Source organism: Pseudophryne corroboree, chromosome 5 (genome assembly GCF_028390025.1).
Source record: "Pseudophryne corroboree isolate aPseCor3 chromosome 5, aPseCor3.hap2, whole genome shotgun sequence".
Classification (NCBI taxonomy): domain Eukaryota; kingdom Metazoa; phylum Chordata; class Amphibia; order Anura; family Myobatrachidae; genus Pseudophryne; species Pseudophryne corroboree.
Genome location: NC_086448.1, coordinates 515,656,261 through 515,676,936, shown reverse-complemented (window position 1 = coordinate 515,676,936; position 20,676 = coordinate 515,656,261). Strand labels below are relative to the sequence as shown.

At 48.2% G+C, this 20,676-nt stretch overlaps 1 protein-coding gene across 4 annotated transcripts in view; it reads right to left on the bottom strand.

Moving 5' to 3' along the window:
* Positions 1-20,676, bottom strand: part of FARS2 (phenylalanyl-tRNA synthetase 2, mitochondrial) — a 1,040,929-nt gene that overhangs the window by 710,688 nt on the left and 309,565 nt on the right. For all 4 annotated transcript variants that reach the window (XM_063923085.1, XM_063923087.1, XM_063923086.1 and 1 more), the window contains one exon: positions 16,564-17,168. In XM_063923085.1, coding sequence (XP_063779155.1) covers positions 16,564-17,168 — 605 coding nt within the window. The remainder of the gene's footprint in view (positions 1-16,563; positions 17,169-20,676) is intronic.

The following is a 20,676-nucleotide window of genomic DNA, read 5'->3' as shown; positions in this document are numbered from 1 at the left end:
GTGGATGCTGGGGACTCCGTAAGGACCATGGGGATTATACCAAAGCTCCCAAACGGGCGGGAGAGTGCGGATGACTCTGCAGCACCGAATGAGCGAACTCCAGGTCCTCCTCAGCCAGGGTGTCAAACTTGTAAAATCTTGCAAATGTGTTTGACCCCGACCAAGTAGCAGCTCGGCAAAGTTGTAAAGCCGAGACCCCTCGGGCAGCCGCCCAAGAAGAGCCCACCTTCCTCGTGGAATGGGCTTTTACTGATCTAGGATGCGGCCGTCCTAGATCAGTTGGTTCAAATGAAACGCTGAAACCACCTTAGGCAGAAATTGGGGACGAGTCCTCAATTCCGCCCTATCCATATGGAAAATCAGATAAGGCTTTTACATGACAAAGCCGCCAACTCTGACACACGCCTGGCCGAAGCCAGGGCCAATAGCATGACCACTTTCCACGTGAGATATTTTAACTCCACGGTTTTAAGTGGCTCAAACCAATGTGATTTAAGGAAATCCAACACCACGTTGAGATCCCAAGGTGCCACTGGAGGCACAAAAGGAGGCTGAATATGCAGCACTCCTTTAACAAAAGTCTGAACTTCCGGCAGGGAAGCCAGTTCTTTTTGGAAGAAAATCGACAGAGCCGAAATCTGGACCTTAATGGACCCCAATTTGAGGCCCATAGTCACCCCTGACTGTAGGAAGTGCAGGAATCGACCCAGTTGAAATTCCTCAGTTGGGGCCTTCCTGGCCTCACACCAAGCAACATATTTTCGCCATATGCGGTGATAATGTTTTGCGGTCACGTCCTTCCTGGCTTTGATCAGCGTAGGAATGACTTCCTCCGGAATGCCCTTTTCAGGATCCGGTGTTCAACCGCCATGCCGTCAAACGCAGCCGCGGTAAGTCTTGGAACAGACAAGGCCCCTGCTGCAGCAGGTCTTGTCTGAGCGGTAGAGGCCATGGGTCCTCTGAGATCATTTCTTGAAGTTCTGGGTACCAAGCTCTTCTTGGCCAATCCGGAACAATGAGTATAGTTCTTACTCTTCTCCTTCTTATTATCCTCAGCACCCTTGGTATGAGAGGAAGAGGAGGAAACACATAAACCGACCGGTACACCCACGGTGTCACTAGAGCGTCCACCGCTATCGCTGGAGGGTCCCTTGACCTGGCGCAATAGTTTTCTAGCTTTTTGTTGAGGCGGGACGCCATCATGTCCACCTGTGGCCATTCCCATCAGTTTGTAATCAGCTGGAAGACTTCTGGATGAAGTCCCCACTCTCCCGGGTGGAGGTCCTGTCTGCTGAGGAAGTCTGCTTCCCAGTTGTCCACTCCCGGAATAAACACTGCCGACAGTGCTAACACGTGATTTGCCGCCCATCGGAGAATCCTCGTGGCTTCTGCCATCGCCATCCTGCTTCTCGTGCCGCCCTGTCGGTTTACATGGGCTACCGCCGTGATGTTGTCTGACTGAATCAATACTGGCTGACTTTGAAGCAGGGGTCTTGCCTGACTTAGGGCATTGTAAATGGCTCTTAGTTCCAGAATATTTATGTGTAGGGACATTTCCTGGCTTGACCATAGTCCCTGGAAATTTCTTCCCTGTGTGACTGCTCCCCAGCCTCGAAGGCTGGCGTCCGTGGTTACCAGGACCCAGTCCTGAATGCCGAATCTGCGGCACTCCAGAAGATGAGCACTCTGCAGCCACCACAGTAGAGACACCCTGGTCCTTGCAGACAGGATTATCCTCTGATGCATCTGAAGATGCGATCCGGACCACTTGTCCAACAGATCCCACTGAAAGATCCGTGCATGGAACCTTCCGAACAGAATTGCTTCGTAAGAAGCTACCATCTTTCCCAGGACTCGCGTGCAGTGGTGCACCGACACCTGTTTTGGTCTTAGGAGGTCTCTGACTAGCGATGACAACTCCTTGGCCTTCTCCTCCGGGAGAAACACCCTTTTCTGTTCTGTGTCCAGAACCATCCCCAGGAACAATAGACGTGTTGCAGGAACCAGCTGCGACTTTGGAATATTCAGGATCCAGTCGTGCTGTTGTAGCACCTGCCGAGCAAGTGCTACTCCGATCAACAACTGTTCCTTGGACCTCGCCTTTATCAGGAGATCGTCCAAGTACGGGATAATTATAACTCCATTTTTTCGCAGGAGTATCATCATCTCGGCCATTACCTTGGTAAACACCCTCGGTGCCGTGGACAGACCAAACGGCAGCATCTGGAATTGGTAATGACAGTCCTGTACCACAAATCTGAGGTACTCCTGGTGAGGAGGGTAAATGGGGACATGCAGGTAAGCATCCTTGATGTCCAGTGATACCATGTAATCCCCTTCCTCCAGGCTTGAGATAACCGCCCTGAGCGATTCCATCTTGAACTTGAACCGTTTTATATACGTGTTCAAAGATTTTAAATTTAAAATGGGTCTCACCGAACCGTCCGGTTTCGGTACCACAAACATTGTGGAATAGTAACCCTTTCCTTGTTGAAGGAGGGGTACCTTGACTATCACCTGCTGCGAATACAGCTTGTGAATTGCCTCTATCACAGCCTCCCTGTCCAAGGGAGATGTTGGCAAGGCAGATTTTAGGAAACGGCGAGGGGGAGACATCTCGAATTCCAACTTGTATCCCTGAGACACTACTTGTAGAATCCAGGGATCCACCTGTGAGCAAGCCCACTGATCGCTGAAGCACTTGAGACGGGCCCCCACCGCACCTGGCTCCGCCAGTGGAGCCCCAGCGTCATGCTGTGGATTTAGCGGAAGCGGGGGAGGAGTTTTGTTCCTGGGAACTGGCTGTATTTGCAGCTTTTTCCCTCTACCTCTGCCTCTGGGCAGAAAGGACGCGCCTTTAACCCGCTTGCCTTTCTGGGGCCGAAAGGACTGTACCTGATAATACGGTGCTTTCTTTTGCTGTGAGGGGATATGGGGTAAAAATGCTGATTTTCCAGCTGTCGCTGTGGAAACTAGGTCCGAGAGACCATCCCCAAATAACTCCTCACCCTTGTAAGGCAAAACTTCCATGTGCCTTTTAGAATCTGCATCCCCTGTCCACTGCCGGGTCCATAAACCCCTTCTGGCAGAAATGGAAAGTGCATTTATTTTAGATGCCAGCCGGCAAATATCCCTCTGTGCATCTCTTATATACAGAACCGCGTCTTTTATATGCTCTATGGTTAGCAATATAGTGTCCCTGTCTAAGGTATCAATATTTTTTGACAGGGAATCTGACCACGCAGCTGCAGCACTGCACATCCATGCTGAAGCAATAGCTGGTCGCAGTATAATGCCTGAGTGTGTAAAAACAGACTTCAGGATAGCCTCCTGCTTTCTATCAGCAGGTTCCTTGAGGGCGGCCGTGTCCGGAGACGGCAGTGCCACCTTCTTTGATAGTCGTGTGAGCGCTTTATCCACCCTAGGGGGTGTCTCCCAGCGTAACCTGTCCTCTGGCGGGAAAGGGTACGCCATTAGTAACTTTTTAGAAATTACCAGTTTCTTATCAGGGGAAGCCCACGCTTCTTCACACACTTCATTTAATTCATCAGATGGGGGAAAAACCACTGGTAGTTTTTTCTCCCCAAACATTATACCCTTTTTTGTGGTACCTGGGGTAACATCAGATATGTGCAAGACATTTTTCATTGCCGCAATCATATAACGGGTGGCTCTATTGGAATGTACAGTAGTCTCCTCCTCGTCGACACTGGAGTCGGTATCCGTGTCGACGTCTGTGTCTGCCATCTGAGGTAGCGGGCGTTTTAGAGCCCCTGATGGCTTTTGAGACGCATGGGCAGGCACGAGCTGAGAAGACGGCTGTCCCACATCTGTTATGTCGTCTACACCTCTTCTGCCTTCTGGCTCTGTAAGGGGGCCGGCGGCGCGGCTCTGGGACCCATCCAAGCTGGGCCTGTGATCGTCCCTCTGGAGCTAATGTCCAGTAGCCTAAGAAGCCCAATCCACTCTGCACGCAGGTGAGTTCGCTTCTTCTCCCCTTAGTCCCTCGATGCAGTGAGCCTGTTGCCAGCAGGTCTCACTGAAAACAAAAAACCTAAACTAAAACTTTCACTAAGAAGCTCAGGAGAGCCCCTAGTGTGCACCCTTCTCGTTCGGGCACAGAGATCTAACTGAGGCTTGGAGGAGGGTCATAGGGGGAGGAGCCAGTGCACACCAGATAGTCCTAAAGCTTTCTTTAGATGTGCCCAGTCTCCTGCGGAGCCGCTATTCCCATGGTCCTTACGGAGTCCCCAGCATCCACTTAGGACGTTAGAGAAATGGGGGGGTGGCCTAGTTGACACAAAGCCACGCCCCATTTTTGTGCACACACCTTTCGGTATGACGTTTGTAGGAGTGTGACCTTGTGTCATAACCCCGTTTAGTCATGTTGTACAGTGCCACATACATATAAAAATGCCAAAAAATGTGTGCCACCACAGTGCCAGATAAATATATGCCCCCAGTGCCAGATACATATGCCCCCACAGTGCCAGATACATATATGCCCACAGTGCCAGATACACATGCCCCCACAGTGCCAGATACATATATGCCCCCAGTACCAGATACACATGTCCCCACAGTGCAAGATACATATATGCCCCATAGTGCAAGGTACATATATGCCCCACAATGCCAAATACATGTATGCTTCCACAGTGCCAAATACATGTATGCCCCCACAGTGCCAAAAACATGTATGCCCCCCACAGTGCCAAATACACGTATGCCCCCACAGTGCCAGATACACATATGCCCCACAGTGTCAGATACATATATGCCCCACAGTGCCAGATACACATGTCCCCACAGTGCCAGATACATATATGCCCCACAGTGCCAGATACACATGTCCCCACAGTGCCAGATATTCCCCAGTGCAGATACACATGCGCTCACAGTGTCAGATATGCCCCCGGTGCAGATACACGTCCCCACAGTGTCTCCCACAGTGCCAGATATGCCCCCAGTGCACATACACATGACCCCACAGTGCCAGATATGCCCAGACAGTGCCAGATATGCCCAGACAGTGCCAGATATGCCCACACAGTGCCAGATATGCCCCAGTGCAGATACACATGCCCCCAGTGCAGATACACATGCCCCCACAGTGCCAGATATGCCCCCAGTGCAGATACACATGCCCCCACAGTGTCAGATATGGCCCCAGTGCTGATACACATGCCCACACAGTGCCAGATATGCCCACACAGTGCCAGATATGCCAACACAGTGCCAGATATGCCCCAGTGCAGATACACATGCCCCCACAGTGCCAGATATGCCCCCAGTGCAGATACACATGCCCCCACAGTGCCTCACACAGTGCCAGATGCACATGTCCCCACACAGTGCCAGATATGCCCCAGTGCAGATACACATGCCCCCACAGTGCCTCATATGCCCCCAGTGCAGATACACATGCCCCCACAGTGCCAGATATGCCCCAAGTGCTAATACACATGCCCCCACAATGCCTACAACAGTGCCAGATATGCCCAGTGCTGATACACATGCCCCCACAGCGCCTCCCACAGTGCCAGATATGCCCAGACAGTGCCAGATATGCCCAGACAGTGCCAGATATGCCCACACAGTGCCAGATATGCCCCAGTGCAGATACACATGCCCCCAGTGCAGATACACATGCCCCCACAGTGCCAGATATGCCCCCAGTGCAGATACACATGCCCCCACAGTGTCAAATATGGCCCCAGTGCTGATACACATGCCCACACAGTGCCAGATATGCCCACACAGTGCCAGATATGCCAACACAGTGCCAGATATGCCCCAGTGCAGATACACATGCCCCCACAGTGCCAGATATGCCCCCAGTGCAGATACACATGCCCCCACAGTGCCTCACACAGTGCCAGATGCACATGTCCCCACACAGTGCCAGATATGCCCCAGTGCAGATACACATGCCCCCACAGTGCCTCATATGCCCCCAGTGCAGATACACATGCCCCCACAGTGCCAGATATGCCCCAAGTGCTAATACACATGCCCCCACAATGCCTACAACAGTGCCAGATATGCCCAGTGCTGATACACATGCCCCCACAGCGCCTCCCACAGTGCCAGATATGCCCCCAGTGCTGATACACATGTCCCCACAGCGCCTCCCACAGTGCCAGATATGCCCCCAGTGCTGATAAACATGCCCCCACAGTGCCTCACCCCCCCCCCCCCCCCCCAAAAAAAAAAAAAAAGTGCTGCTTACTGCGCTGCTGCTGTGAGGGGAAGGAGAGCGCAGCGTGCGCCACTCCTACCCCTCAGTCTCCGGCGGCGGTGTCTATCTTCAATTCGGCGCCGGCCGTGAGCCAATCAGAGCTCGTGGTCCAGCAGCCAATCAGGAGCCTTAGCTGCCGGTCCGCGAGCTCTGAGTGGCTCACGGGCCGGCGCTGAATTTTAGATAGACACCGCCGCTGGAGACCTGCTGTGAGTGCGCTGTGTCGGGCAGCGGTGGCCGGGAGCGGATCGAGCCGCATGTGGAGGATGAAAAAGCCGCATGCGGCTCGAGAGCCGCTGGTTGGCCACAGCTGCATTAAAGGGTACACAGCAGAGGTCTTTTATTCACACTATTTTCGCGCTATTTGTCTTCTCACATACTTTGATATTCTAACTAATATTTTGCTGTTGATTCTTTGTTTTTCTTTTCTGGAGTAATTCCAGAATTTTAATATAAAATAATAAAGGTAAATGTTAAGGATTTTCTTTCTTTTGTGTGCCAGTTTCAAACACTTTCCTTTCCTTTGTTGTTACAGTATGAATATAAGTCTCAGGCAGCACCCCCTTTGATTCATATTATTGGCAACATACTTCCACTAAAGGGGTATACCCATTATTGATACAAATAAGCCCTGGTGCTATAGAGGGTGTAGTACTGCTGACCGGCGGTCAGGAGACCGCCGGTCAGCTTACCGACGCCGGGATCCCGGCAGCATACCGACGCCGGGATCCCGGCGGGGAGGGGCGAGTGCAGCAAGGCCACGGGTTCTATTCCCACTCTGTGGGTGTCGTGGACACCCACGAGTGGAAATATTCCCTGTTGGTCGGCATGCCGACCATCGGGATAGTGAGCCGTCGGGCTGGTGGAGGAGGTCATGTGACTGTCAGTCAGCTGACCGGCGGTCACCTGAATACCACCCGCTATAGAACTATCTCCTTTTTCTATATGAGCAACATCACCAATTCTGTGTTTTAGAAGCTTTAGTAAATTTACCCCTGAGTCTGTATATGTAGTGCTTAGACACTAGTGAAGAACTGAGGAAACAGTTAGGAAGTTCCCTTAAGCAGGACGGCTGAGCTGGAACCGGGAAGTGGCCGAATTGGGATCGGTATGGGAGCCTGACTGGAACCGGTAGTGGAGCTGGACTGGAACCAGGAGGTAAGTGGCTATGACTGTATAACAGGAGAACAGAGCTCCTCGCAGGTCTAGAGAACAGCAGACTGGAATACCATGGCATCAGGAATGGCTGAAGCTGAACCGGAGGAATTACAATTAGCAGAGAGGCTTAAAGCAGCACATGTGTTTAAGCAAAGTTTGTAAATAGGAGGAAACCTCTCAATAGTGCAGAGTTTATCAGTTTAGTAGCTCTTCTTTGAACTCTTTATGGTTCCCCGATATCTTTTTTTATAAAACGGTGCCCAGAAATGAACACAATATTCCAGGTGCGGACGTACCTATGATTTGTACAGTGGCAGGATTACATCCTCGTCTCTTGTCTCTATGCCCCATTTAATGCACGCAAGCACTTTACTTGCCTTCTTTGCTGCACTTTGACTTTGTGTACTGTTATTAATCCTATTATCTACGAGCACCCGCAAATCTTTTTCCACCATAGTTACCCCTATATTTTCCCCATCTAGAGTGTAGGATGCATGAGTGTTTTTTTCACAAAATGCATAACTTTGCATTTGTCTATATTAAACCTCATTCCCCACTTAGACGCCCAGGTTTCCAGTTTAACTAACTCATTCTGTAAAGACTCCATATCGCCTTCTGAATTACCGTACACAGTTTAGTATCATCTGCAAAGATTGATATTATGCTTTCCAGGCCTATTCCTAGATCATTGATAAATATAGTGAAGAGCAGAGGGCCAAGAACTGACAATTGTGGTATTCCGCTTACTACTGTCACGCTCGGCGAAAGTTGGGGTTCAACTGAGTTTTGGCTGAAGGGACAGCTACATGTGAGGAGAGTAAACGAGGTGGCTGAATGTAATTCCTCCTCATGGTGTGGAAGCCTAACTAAGTGTTAAAGTTGGCCGGAGGGCGTAAAGAAAAGGAGGACTTTGTAGAAAGATAACTGTAGTTTTAATGAATAATCAGGCTGTACACGAATATTGGAGCAATTGAAGAAACTGAATGAATTAGAGTCTATGATTAAATGACTTGAAGAGTGAAGCTGAAGAACTCCGGTAAAGAAGAACTGAGGACTGTGTTTTATGATTAAAAGACGAGGCTGAAGAACTTGGACTTTGAAGAAATGAGGACTGTGGTTTGTGATTGAAAGATGAGGCTGAAGAACTTGGACTTTGACGAAATGAGGACTGTGGTTTGTGAGTGAAAGACGAGGCTGAAGAACTTGGACTTTGACGAAATGAGGACTGTGGGTTGCGATTGAAAGACGAGGCTGAAGAACTTGGACTTTGAAGAAATGAAGATGTCTGCGGGAACTACCGTTAGTACCTGGAGCTCCTCTACGACCTGGGACCCCATGAGCGCTTCCACGAGTGGCAACGGACTTAGGCAGCAGGACTGCAGCAGCGTTTAGGTAACCGATGGATGAGAGCAACCAGGACCAGGGAACCAGAAGTAACCTGGTAACACAGAGCTGGAGAACCTTTCACAAGGAGGTAACATGAAGCACTGGCACTCTCCCTCTGAGCCAGACCCCTTTTGTAAGGGGAGAACACGCAGGATTGGCTGGACACAGATTGGGAACTTCATTGGTAGTACTCTGGTCTCCAACATGGCTGCCCCCAGCACAGGAGACATACTTAGCTGTTAGCACACAGCTTTAGCCAGCTTCTGTCTTTGACACACTATACTGTGTCACCACTAGAGGACCTTACCGCAGCGATCCCCGCCACAGCGCCGGCTCTCCAGACCCTCGGCCCCCGGCCCATGGCAGCCGCACAACCGTCCAGAAGGACCCGCCGCCAGCAGCTCCCTGCCGCCGCAGCCGTGCCAACCAGCGGGATGGTAACCCGCGGGAGCACCTGCCGGAGGTAAGGCTTTGGAGCCTGACAACCACTGGTGCCCAACTGGAGAACATCCCATTGACCACTACTCGTTGCACTCTGTTATCCAGCCAATTACTTATCCGTGTACAAATAATGTTACCTAGACCAAGATCCTGTAATTTGTTGATCAGTCTCCTATGAGGCACTGTATCAAAGGCTTTTGCAAAATATATATATATACACAACGCCCCCTGTAGTAGTGGCGCTTACACATGTAACGCCCCCTGCAGTAGTGACACTTACAAAAGTATCACTCACTGTACCAGTGACGCTTATACATGTAACGCACCTTGTACCAGTGACGCTTACACACGTAACGTCCCCTGTACCAGTGACGCTGACACGCGTAATGTCCCCTGTACCAGTGACGCTTACAGAACTCCCCCTGTAGCAGTGACGCTTATACACGGAACGCCGCCTGTAGTAGTGAAGCTTATACAAAACGCCCACTGTACCAGTGACGCTTACACACATAAACCCCCCTGTACCAGTGACGCTTACACATGTAATGCCCCCTGTAGCAGTGGCGCTTACACACGTAACGCCCCAAATAGCAGTGACGCATACACATGGAATGCCGCCTGTAGCAGTGACACTTACACAAAACGCCCTGTACCAGTGACGCTTACACACATAACCCCCCCTGTACCAGTGACGCTTACACACGTAACACCCACTATACCAGTGACGCTTACACACATAACGCCCCTTATACCAGTGAGGCTTACACACGTAATGACGCACAGTCACACATATACATACACACACACCACATACACATATACATACACACACACACACACACACACACACACACACACATACTGTACTGTACATACATTACATAGTCACACACATAGACAGATACTGTATACATATACACCCACACACTTTTATTCACTCACTCTTCAGCCCCTTACAAAAGGAAGTCTGGCAGCTCATCCTCTGTCTTTTGTAGCAGGCTGAAGCCAGATCCAGTGTAGCTCCACCCCTTATTCAGTGTAGCTCCGCCTCCTTTTAGGTCCGCGCTGTAAGTCTGTGACAGGGGAGTGTAGGGAGAGAGGAGGCTTCGTGCTGCAGGCGCAGCTGCCTGTCCTAGAGTGTGACAGACGTAGCAGCAGCCGGCAGCAGCAGGGAGGACAGCAGCTCAGCTCAGGGATGCAGATCGGGGAGAGCGCCTCTCCTTCCTGGCGCCTCCCTGAACGGCATCCCTTTGCTGAGCGGTTAAGAGCTGGGCCTGCTCCAGACCATCCATATATATTCTCTAGGGTCACACAAGAGTATATACAGTACTATGATTAAACCAGTACTGTGATTTAAACAATGCATGTACCCATCAGGCCAAGACATAATAGGTACAATAAAGCCTTGCAAACAGTTAAAATAAGATTTTACTTACCGGTAAATCTATTTCTCGTAGTCCGTAGTGGATGCTGGGGACTCCGTAAGGACCATGGGGAATAGACGGGCTCCGCAGGAGACTGGGCACTCTAAAGAAAGATTTAGTACTATCTGGTGTGCCCTGGCTCCTCCCTCTATGCCCCTCCTCCAGACCTCAGTTAAGGAAACTGTGCCCGGAAGAGCTGACATTACAAGGAAAGGATTTTGGAATCCAGGGTAAGACTCATACCAGCCACACCAATCACACCGTATAACTCGTGATAAACTTACCCAGTTAGCAGTATGAACAATAACAGAGCATCAGATAAACCCTGATGCAACTATAACATAACCCTTATTTAAGCAATAACTATAGACAAGCATTGCAGAAAAAGTCCGCACTTGGGACGGGCGCCCAGCATCCACTACGGACTACGAGAAATAGATTTACCGGTAAGTAAAATCCTATTTTCTCTAACGTCCTAGTGGATGCTGGGGACTCCGTAAGGACCATGGGGATTATACCAAAGTTCCCAAACGGGCGGGAGAGTGCGGATGACTCTGCAGCACCGAATGGGCAAACACAAGGTCCTCCTCAGCCAGGGTATCAAACATGTAGAATTTTGCAAATGTGTTTGAACCCGACCAAGTAGCAGCTCGGCAAAGCTGTAATGCCGAGACCTCTCGGGCAGCCGCCCAAGAAGAGCCCACCTTCCTTGTGGAATGGGCTTTCACTGATTTTGGATGCGGCAATCCAGCCGCAGAATGAGCCTGCTGAATCGTGTTACAGATCCAGCGAGCAATAGCTTGCTTTGAAGCAGGAGCACCCACTTTGTTGGATGCACACAGGATAAACAGCGAGTCAGTTTTCCTGACTCCAGCCGTTCTGGATACAAAAATCTTTAAAGCCCGGACTACGTCAAGCAACTTGGAATCTTCCAAGTCACAATTAGCCGCAGGCACCACAATAGGTTAGTTCAAATGAAAAGATGACACCACCTTTTGCAGAAATTGCGGACGAGTCCGCAATTCTGCCCTGTCCATCTGGAAAACCAGATAGGGGCTTTTACATGACAAAGCCGCCAATTCTGACACACACCTAGCCGGAGCTAAGGCCAACAGCATGACCACTTTCCACGTGAGATACTTTAGCTCCACAGTCTTAAATGGCTCAAACCAGTGGGATTTCAGGAAACCCAACACCACGTTAAGATCCCAAAGTGCCACTGGTGGCACAAAAGGGCGCTGAATATGCAGCACTCCCTTAACAAACGTCTGAACCTCAGGCAGTGAAGCCAGTTCTCTTTGAAAGAAAATGGATAGGGCCGAAATCTGGACCTGTATGGACCCTAATTTTAGGCCCATAGTCACTCCTGACTGTAAGAAGTGCAGGAATCGACCCAGCTGGAATTCTTCTGTAGGGCCTTCCTGGCCTCACACCAAGCACATATTTTCGCCATATACGGTGATAATGCTTTGCTGTCACGTCCTTCCTAGCCTTCATCAGCGTAGGAATAACTGCATCCGGAATGCCTTTTTCCGCTAGGATCCGGTGTTCAACCGCCATGCCGTCAAACGCAGCCGCGGTAAGTCTTGGAATAGACAGGGCCCTTGTTGCAACAGGTCCTGTCTGAGAGGCAGAGGCCATGGGTCCTCTGTGAGCATTTCTTGCAATTCCGGGTACCAAGTCCTTCATGGCCAATCCGGAACAATGAGTATTGTTCTCACTCCTCTTTTTCTTACAATTCTCAGCACCTTTGGTATGAAAGGAAAAGGAGGAAACACATAGACCGACTGGAACACCCACGGTGTTACTAGTGCGTCCACAGCTATCGCCTGAGGGTCCCTTGACCTGGCACAATACCATTTAAGCTTTTTGTCGAGGCGGGACGTCATCATGTCCACCTGTGGCAGTTCCCGTCGATTTGCAATCTGCGTGAAGACTTCTTGGTGAAGTCCCCACTCTCCCGGGTGGAGGTCGTGCCTGCTGAGGAAGTCTGCTTCCCAGTTGTTTACTCCCGGAATGAACACTGCTGACAGTGTGCTTACGTGATTCTCCGCCCAGCGAAGAATTCTGGTGGCTTCTACCATCGCCACCCTGCTCTTTGTGCCGCCTTGGCGGTTTACATGAGCCACTGCGGTGATATTGTCTGACTGGATCAGAACCGGTTGGTCGCGAAGCAGGGTCTCCGCTTGACTTAGGGCGTTGTAAATGGCCCTTAGTTCCAGGATATTGATGTGAAGGCAAGTCTCCTGCCTTGACCACAGCCCTTGGAAATTTCTTCCCTGTGTGACTGCCCCCCACCCTCGGAGGCTTGCATCTGTGGTCACCAGGACCCAGTCCTGAATGCCGAAACTGCAACCTTCGAGAAGGTGAGCACTCTGCAGTCACCACAGGAGAGACACCCTTGCTCTGGGGGATAGGGTGATTAACCGATGCATCCGAAGATGTGATCCGGACCACTTGTACAGTAAGTCCCATTGGAAGGTATGGAACCTGCCGAAGGGAATGGCCTCGTATGATGCCACCCTCCTTCCCAGGACTCGAGTGCAGTGATGCACTGACATCTGTTTTAGTTTTAATAGATTCCTGACCAGTGTCGCGAGCTCCTGAGCTCTCTCTATCGGGAGATAAACATTTTTCAGGTCTGTGTCTAGGATCATGCCTAGGAGAGGCAGATGAGCTGTAAGAACCAACTGCGACTTTGGAATATATAGAATCCAGCCGTGTTGCCGTTTCACTTCCAGAGAAAGTGATACGCTGTTCAGCAACTGCTCTCTTGATCTCGCCTTTATGAGGAGATCGTCCAAGTACGTGATAATAGTGACACCTTGCTTCCGCAGGAGCACCATCATTTCCGCCATTACCTTGGTGAATATTCTCAAGGCCGTGGAGAGAACAAACGGCAACGTTTGAAATTGGTAATGACCATCCCGTACCGCAATTCTGAGGTACGCCTGATGAGGTGGATAAATGGGGACATGAAGGAATGCATCCTTTATGTCCCGAGTCACCATAAAATCTCCCCCTTTCAGGCTTGCAATCATCGCTCTTAGCGATTCCAGCTTGAACTTGAACCCTTTCAGGTATATGTCCAGGGATTTTAAATTCAATATGGGTCCGACCGAACCGTCTGGTTTCGGGACTACAACATGGTCGAATAATAACCCCCTCCTTGTTGAAGGAGGGGAACCTTGACCACCACCTGTTGAAGATACAATTTATGAATTGCAGTTAACACTGTTTCCCTCTCGTGGGGGGAAGCCGGCAGGGCCGTCGGTGAGGGGGCATCTTCTCAAAGTCCAGCTTGTATCCCTGAGACACAATATCTATTGCCCAGGGATCTAACAGGGAGTGAACCCACTTGTGGCTGAACTTACGAAGGCGTGCCCCCACCGGGCCTAGCTCCGCCTGTGGAGCCCCAGCGACATGCGGTGGATTTTTGTAGAGGCCGGGGAGGACTTCTGTACCTGGGAACTAGCTGTGTTGTGCAGCTTCTTTCCTCTGCCCCCGCCTCTGGCAAGAAAGGACGCATCTCGGACTTTCTTGTTTCTTTATTCGAAAGGCTGCATTTGATAATGTCGTGCTTTCGTAGGCTGTGCAGGAATATAAGGCAAAATATCAGAATTACCAGCTATAGCTGTGGAGACCAGGTCCGAGAACCCTTCTCCACACAATCCTCAGCCTTCCAAATGCCTCTTAAGTCGGCATCATCTGTCCATTGCATATTCTAAAGGACACGTCAAGCAGAAATCGACATAGCTTTGACTCTAGGACCCAGTATACTCATGTCTCTTTGGGCATGTTTAATATATATATATATATATATATATATATATATACCTATCACTTAAGACAGCATCTTTAATATATATATATTTCTATATATACAGATATATATATATAAATATATATCTATATGCATACTAGGGTCTCAATCTCTGCTGATAAGGTACCTGTCCACGCTGCCACAGCGCTATAAACCCATGCCGACACAATCGCCGGTCTGAGTAGTATACTAGAATGTGCACGCTATCTGCAGGATCCCTGAGAATAGCTAGTGCTACCTTCTGGGCAAACGGGACACCCTAGGGGAAGATTCCCATCACATCATGGCCCTAGTGGGGAAAGGATACTGCTTGAGAATTTTTTGTGGGAAGCTGCAGTCTCTTGTCTGGAGTTTCCAGCTCTTTTTCCTCATGAGAGGAGGGAAATTTACCTCAGCTTTCTTCCCCTCAACATGTGTACCCTTGTGTCAGGGACAAATGAGTCATCAGTGATATGCAAATCCTATTTTATAACAATAATCATATATTGAATACCTTTCGGTCATTTTGACTGTAACTTTGCATTATCGTAGTCGACACTGGAGCCAAACTCCGTGTCGATATCAGTGTTTATTATTTTGGATAATGAGCATTGTGAGACTCTGAAGGTCTCTGTGACATAGGGACAGACATGGGTAGATTTCCTGTCTGTTCTCTAATCTTTTGTGCAATAAATTCACCTCAGCACTTACACATATCCAAACAGGTGTCGGCGTTGTCGACGGAGACACCCTCTCACACACATATTTGCCCTATCTCCTCCTTAGGGGAGCCTTTTACCTCAGACATGTCGACACACACACACCGACACACCACACACACAGGGGATGCTCTATTTGAAGACAGTTCCCCCACAAGGCCCTTTGGAGAGACAGAGAGAGAGTATGCCAGCACACACCACAGCGCTATATGACCCAGGAATCACACAGTAACTTAGTGTCAACCCAGTAGCTGCTGTATATATTGTTTTTGCACCAAATTTATATGCCCCCCCCCTCTCTTTTTACCCTCTTCTATTGCAGGGGAGAGCCTGGGGAGCTTCTCTCAGCGGATCTGTGGAGAGAAAATGGCGCTGGTGAGTGCTGAGGAAGAAGGCGCCGCCCCCTCAGCGGCGGGCTTCTGTCCCATTTCTGTGTAAAAATAATGGTGGGGGCTCGTACATATATACAGTGCCTGACTGTATATATGTATAATTTTGCCAAAAGGTATCTTAATTGCTGCCCAGGACGCCCCCCCCTGCGCCCTGCACCCTACAGTGACCGGAGTGTGTGGTGTGCTGTGGGAGCAATGGCGCACAGCTGCAGTGCTGTGCGCTACCTTAAGTGAAGACAGTTGTCTTCAGCCGCCGATTTCGATGTCTTCATGCTTCTGCTGCTTCTGTTCTTCTGGCTCTGCGAGGGGGATGGCGGTGCGGCTCCGGGAACGGACGATCAAGGTTAGGTACCTGTGTTCGATCCCTCTGGAGCTAATGGTGTCCAGTAGCCTAAGAAGCGCTACCTAGCTGCCGTGAGTAGGTTTGCTTCTCTCCCCTCAGTCCCTCGTAGCAGAGAGTCTGTTGCCAGCAGAAGCTCTCTGAAAATAAAAAACCTAACAAAATACTTTCTTTTCTAGCAAGCTCAGGAGAGCCCACTAGGAGCACCCAGCTCTGGCCGGGCACAGATTCTAACTGAGGTCTGGAGGAGGGGCATAGAGGGAGGAGCCAGTGCACACCAGATAGTACTAAATCTTTCTTTAGAGTGCCCAGTCTCCTGCGGAGCCCGCTATTCCCCATGGTCCTTACGGAGTCCCCAGCATCCACTAGGACGTTAGAGAAATACACTTTCTAAACTTTTATTTTCTAAACCTTTAAATACCTTACCATAAAAATTATGACTGAAATAAAGATTTATCGTAATTATGATTTGTAACAAATATTTGTTTTTTACTGTATAAATGCCACTTACTGCTTTAAAAGTATTTGCCCAAGTTACTACATCTACTGTATATTGTGCCCTAGAAATGTTCAATGGCATAGCCAGTAATTATATCTATGTAATGATCTGTTACTTAACAATACTAACTATAACTTTCTGTATCAGTTCTGTACATTTACCTCATGGCTTGAGAACAGGCGGACACACTCCATCTGATGAAACACTGGGTAATGGCTGCTGTCAATCTCGTCACGTCGATAAACATCCCCCACTACCAGAAATGCGTCCAGTCCAGAGTGCATCAAATCCCACTGATGGGCTGAGGTATGAGCACGGAGCATGTGAGTATGATTTAAATAGTAATTGTCTCCTTTTTTTCTACTAGGATGGTCCAAAGGTATTAGTAATCTGTCAAAATTCTGCTCTGTTGTGACAATGGGGCACAAGTTATCATACACAGAAAATAGAGGATTTCCAAAGCGTCCTATGTACTCCTTGTAAACGTGTTCCTTGATTCTCTCTTTTATCAGCCACAATGGATGGTACTTCTGGTTATGCAAGTTCTTCCCAACCAAAGAAAGGATTTTACTTGACACATTGGTGTAATTGTCTCTAGGATATTCTCTACCAAGTAGCTCTAGTGGACTAGAAATATCTGATTTAGAAGTCCTAGAGGTAATTGTTCGTAAACATTCCTTCCTCAAGCTTGGAGTAATCATATTATTCTGGAACTTTGCAAATCCTGAAATAGTGGCATACTGAAAGGCTGACTGTATCGCAGTTCCTAAAAAAAAAAGTGAACAATGTATTAGACTTCTTTTGAATAGAGAATGATACAGAATGTTAAGAACTTTCAAATAAGAGATACATGTAAGCAAATATTAAAGGAAACCCAGACTGAAAACAAGGTGTTACAGACATTGCCTTGCACAAGATCAGCGCACTTATCCCCTGAACTTCTCTAGGATCTGATTGGTTACATGTTTTTTTTTTTACTTCTACCCATATCTTATCTACTGTGAATGTGGAATTACAATAACAAGTATCAGGCCTGGCCAACCTGTGGCTCTCAAGCTGTTGCAAAACTACACATCTCAGCATAGCCTGTCATTGGGGTATATTTACTAAAATTCGTATTAGTACCGATTTGGAGGGAGATTCATCACGAATGACATCGAATGTGTGTATTTGCAACTTTTTGAAAATTTTACGCCTCATTTACTAAGCTGTCGTATGTGTATTTTTCGTGTTTTCCGATGTCGATGCCATTCGTGGTTTTGTAAGGTAGAATACGGCCGATTTAGTGGTTTTGCGGCCGTGTTATGAGGTTTTTTTTACGACTGCGTCACATTTTGGTTACGGCAGTGTTTGTCCATTCACGGACGCGTTTTTTTCTAAGTTTCGTTTTTGTCACTCATCCGTGATTGGTTTAATTCGTGATGGAGGAGTGTCTGTGCACATTACTATAAAAACGCCCCAAACCGTCCGAACCTCGTGGGTTTAGCTAGTGGAGAGGTGAGAGGAAGGTGTATTAGGAGTTGGTGAGTTGTTTGGAGTTTTTGGCGGTTTTGAGGAGGTTCTTTGTGATTGTTGAGTGCTGTACTGTGTGTGTAAGTAGTCTTGTCATACTTGTTGTGTAGTTATTTAAAAGTCTGTCTAGTTTTTTGTCATTGTTTTTTATTTCACGTCTATTGTCATTGTTTGTGAGTGAGTGAGTGAGTGAGTGAGTGAGTGAGTGAGTGAGTGTGTGTGCGTTTGGTGTGTGGTGTGTAGTGGTAGTGGAGGAGTGTGTTTACTGGTTTTTTTTCTCAGTGTTATTTGTTGTTTGTCCTGATTATGTCCCAGTCAGAGGTGAGTGTGGTGGAGGAGGTGAGTGAGAGGGAGGAGGTGAGTGAGAGGGAGGAGGTGAGTGAGGTGGAGGAGGTGAGTGAGAGGGAGGAGGTGAGTGAGGTGGAGGAGGTGAGTGAGAGGGAGGAGGTGAGTGAGAGGGAGGAGGTGAGTGAGGTGGAGGAGGTGAGTGAGGTGGAGGAGGTTAGTGAGGTGGAGGAGGTTAGTGAGGAGGAGGGGGAGGTTGTTGCTGTGGCCTCCAGTGATAGCGATGGTGTTGTGGCTCCGCAGCCACGCACCACGCACCACTACAAAGACTGGCCGCAATGTAAAATTCAGCTACGCTGAAAATATGGCTTTGGTGCGGGAGCTGATGATGCATCATCGGCAGTTGTTTGGCCATGATGCTGCAAAGGTGTCGTCAGCAGGAAGAGTGTTCTGTGGGGGAAGGTCGTTGCGGCTGTTAATAGTGAGGGAGTGGTGAGGCGGACCGAGGACACGTGTCGTAAGATTTCTACGACATAAAGCGCCGTGTCAAGGCGAAGATGGCCAAGGAGGCTAAATCAGCCCGCCAAACCAGGGGTGGACACCCCTTCCGTGCATCTTACCGTGATTGGGAGGAGCCTGTGCGTGCACTCATTCCGCCAGAAGTGGTTGGTGCCACTTATGTCCGGGATTCGGTTCGGCCAAGGCAGGATGGTGAGTTTTTTTATTTATTTAAACATCTGTGTTTTGTCCTTAGTTGTCTGAAATGTCTTCTATCTAATTGTGGTTATCAGTTTGTTCATTCTTCTAATGTGTTGGTGATGTAGTGCAGGCCTGGCCAACCTGTGGCTCTCCAGCTGTTGTAAAACTACAAGTCCCATCATGCCTTGCCACAGTTTTGCTATTAGGGAATGCTAAAACTGTGGCAGGGCATGCTGGGATGTGTAGTTTCACTACATCTGGAGAGCCACAGGTTGGCCAGGCCTGATGTAGTGTTATTCTCAATTATGTATATTTTTATCCTTTGTATATATTTTTTTTCTGGTTGCCTTGGCCTTTTTCTGGTGTTTTATGTCAAAAGTAAATGTTTGTAGGTGTATTTTAAAGAAGTGTGATGAATGTTTTTTTCAAAGGTTTTTTTTGTTATACATTTCATAGCATCTATGTTTATCTTGTGTTGTTCTGGGTTGTCCTTTGTGTGCTTGATGTGTTTTTTCATGCATATTTGGTTGTGATGCTTCCAAGTTTTAGCAGATATTTGTGGCTAGTGTTTTATTCTTAGCATCAAAAATTGGGACATTAGTGTGCAATATTGTGGTTGTGTCAAGCTACGACGTTTTGGTTTTAAGTAGTATAATTGTTTGCATTATGCGCCTTTGTGTATGGATTATTTTGCGATTTTTTTTCTAATTTAAAGTATACACACCCAATGAAGTCAGGCAGAAAAGCATAAGCATCGTTTAGTTTACTTCTCATCAGGTATCACATATGTTTACATCACAATAAGGAATTTGCATAAACATATCAACAAAATAGTATGTTCATAAGGACATTCTTCATATTTCTACAGTACGAAAGAGAAGCAGCACAGCCAGGCCACATCCAACACTGCCAAGAGATGCAGATGGTGGCAATGCAGGTAAGATTTAACTGTAAACACATATTCTGCAAACACATAAAAACACAAAATGTTAATGATTATCTTATCACATAGGTTCTTCTTCGGCAAATCCCCCTCCACTAAGGCGCCCATCACAGGGCTCGGTTACTGTGGCTACGAGGCCACCCAAGAGACGCCGTCTTGAGGCTGAAGCTCCAGCACCAGCATCACCACCCCAACGGCGCATCTCCGCAGTGTCGGCCCTGCCACCACTAGCTCTTTTGGCCAGCCCACAAAGTGAGGATCCACAATCCCTCTGTTGTCTGGTGAGTAAACATAACAATTACGTGTAAATAAGTAAAAAAACAGTGGTGTAGATTTATTAACCTGGAGAAGGCATAAGGAAGTGAAAAAACACTGATATGTGCAAGGTGATAAAGGCAGCAGTACAAAATAAACACAACTGTTAATGTACATATTGGAGCTGTTTGCCTTGTGCCTTTATCACCTTGCACATATCACTGGTTTTTCACTTCCTTATGCCTTCTCCAGGTTTATACATCTGCACCACTGTTAGTACAGAGAAAAAAAATGACACAAATGACCAGTCATCCTTACAATAATCAACAACAACAAGCAGATGGTGTTAAGGTATTTTTAGATGGTTAATTGTCAGATGTGATGTTGGCCATATCAACACATTTTTGTAACATAAATTTTTGCAAAAAAACCAACATAAATGTTAAGTCTCATCCAATTGTTTTGCATGGCCAACAACACCAGTTCTAAACAAAGGGCACCTTAATACTTTTTCACCCATTGTTAATGTGTACATTTTAGACCACTATATTTGTTAACGTTTTGGGCAGACCACTGACTG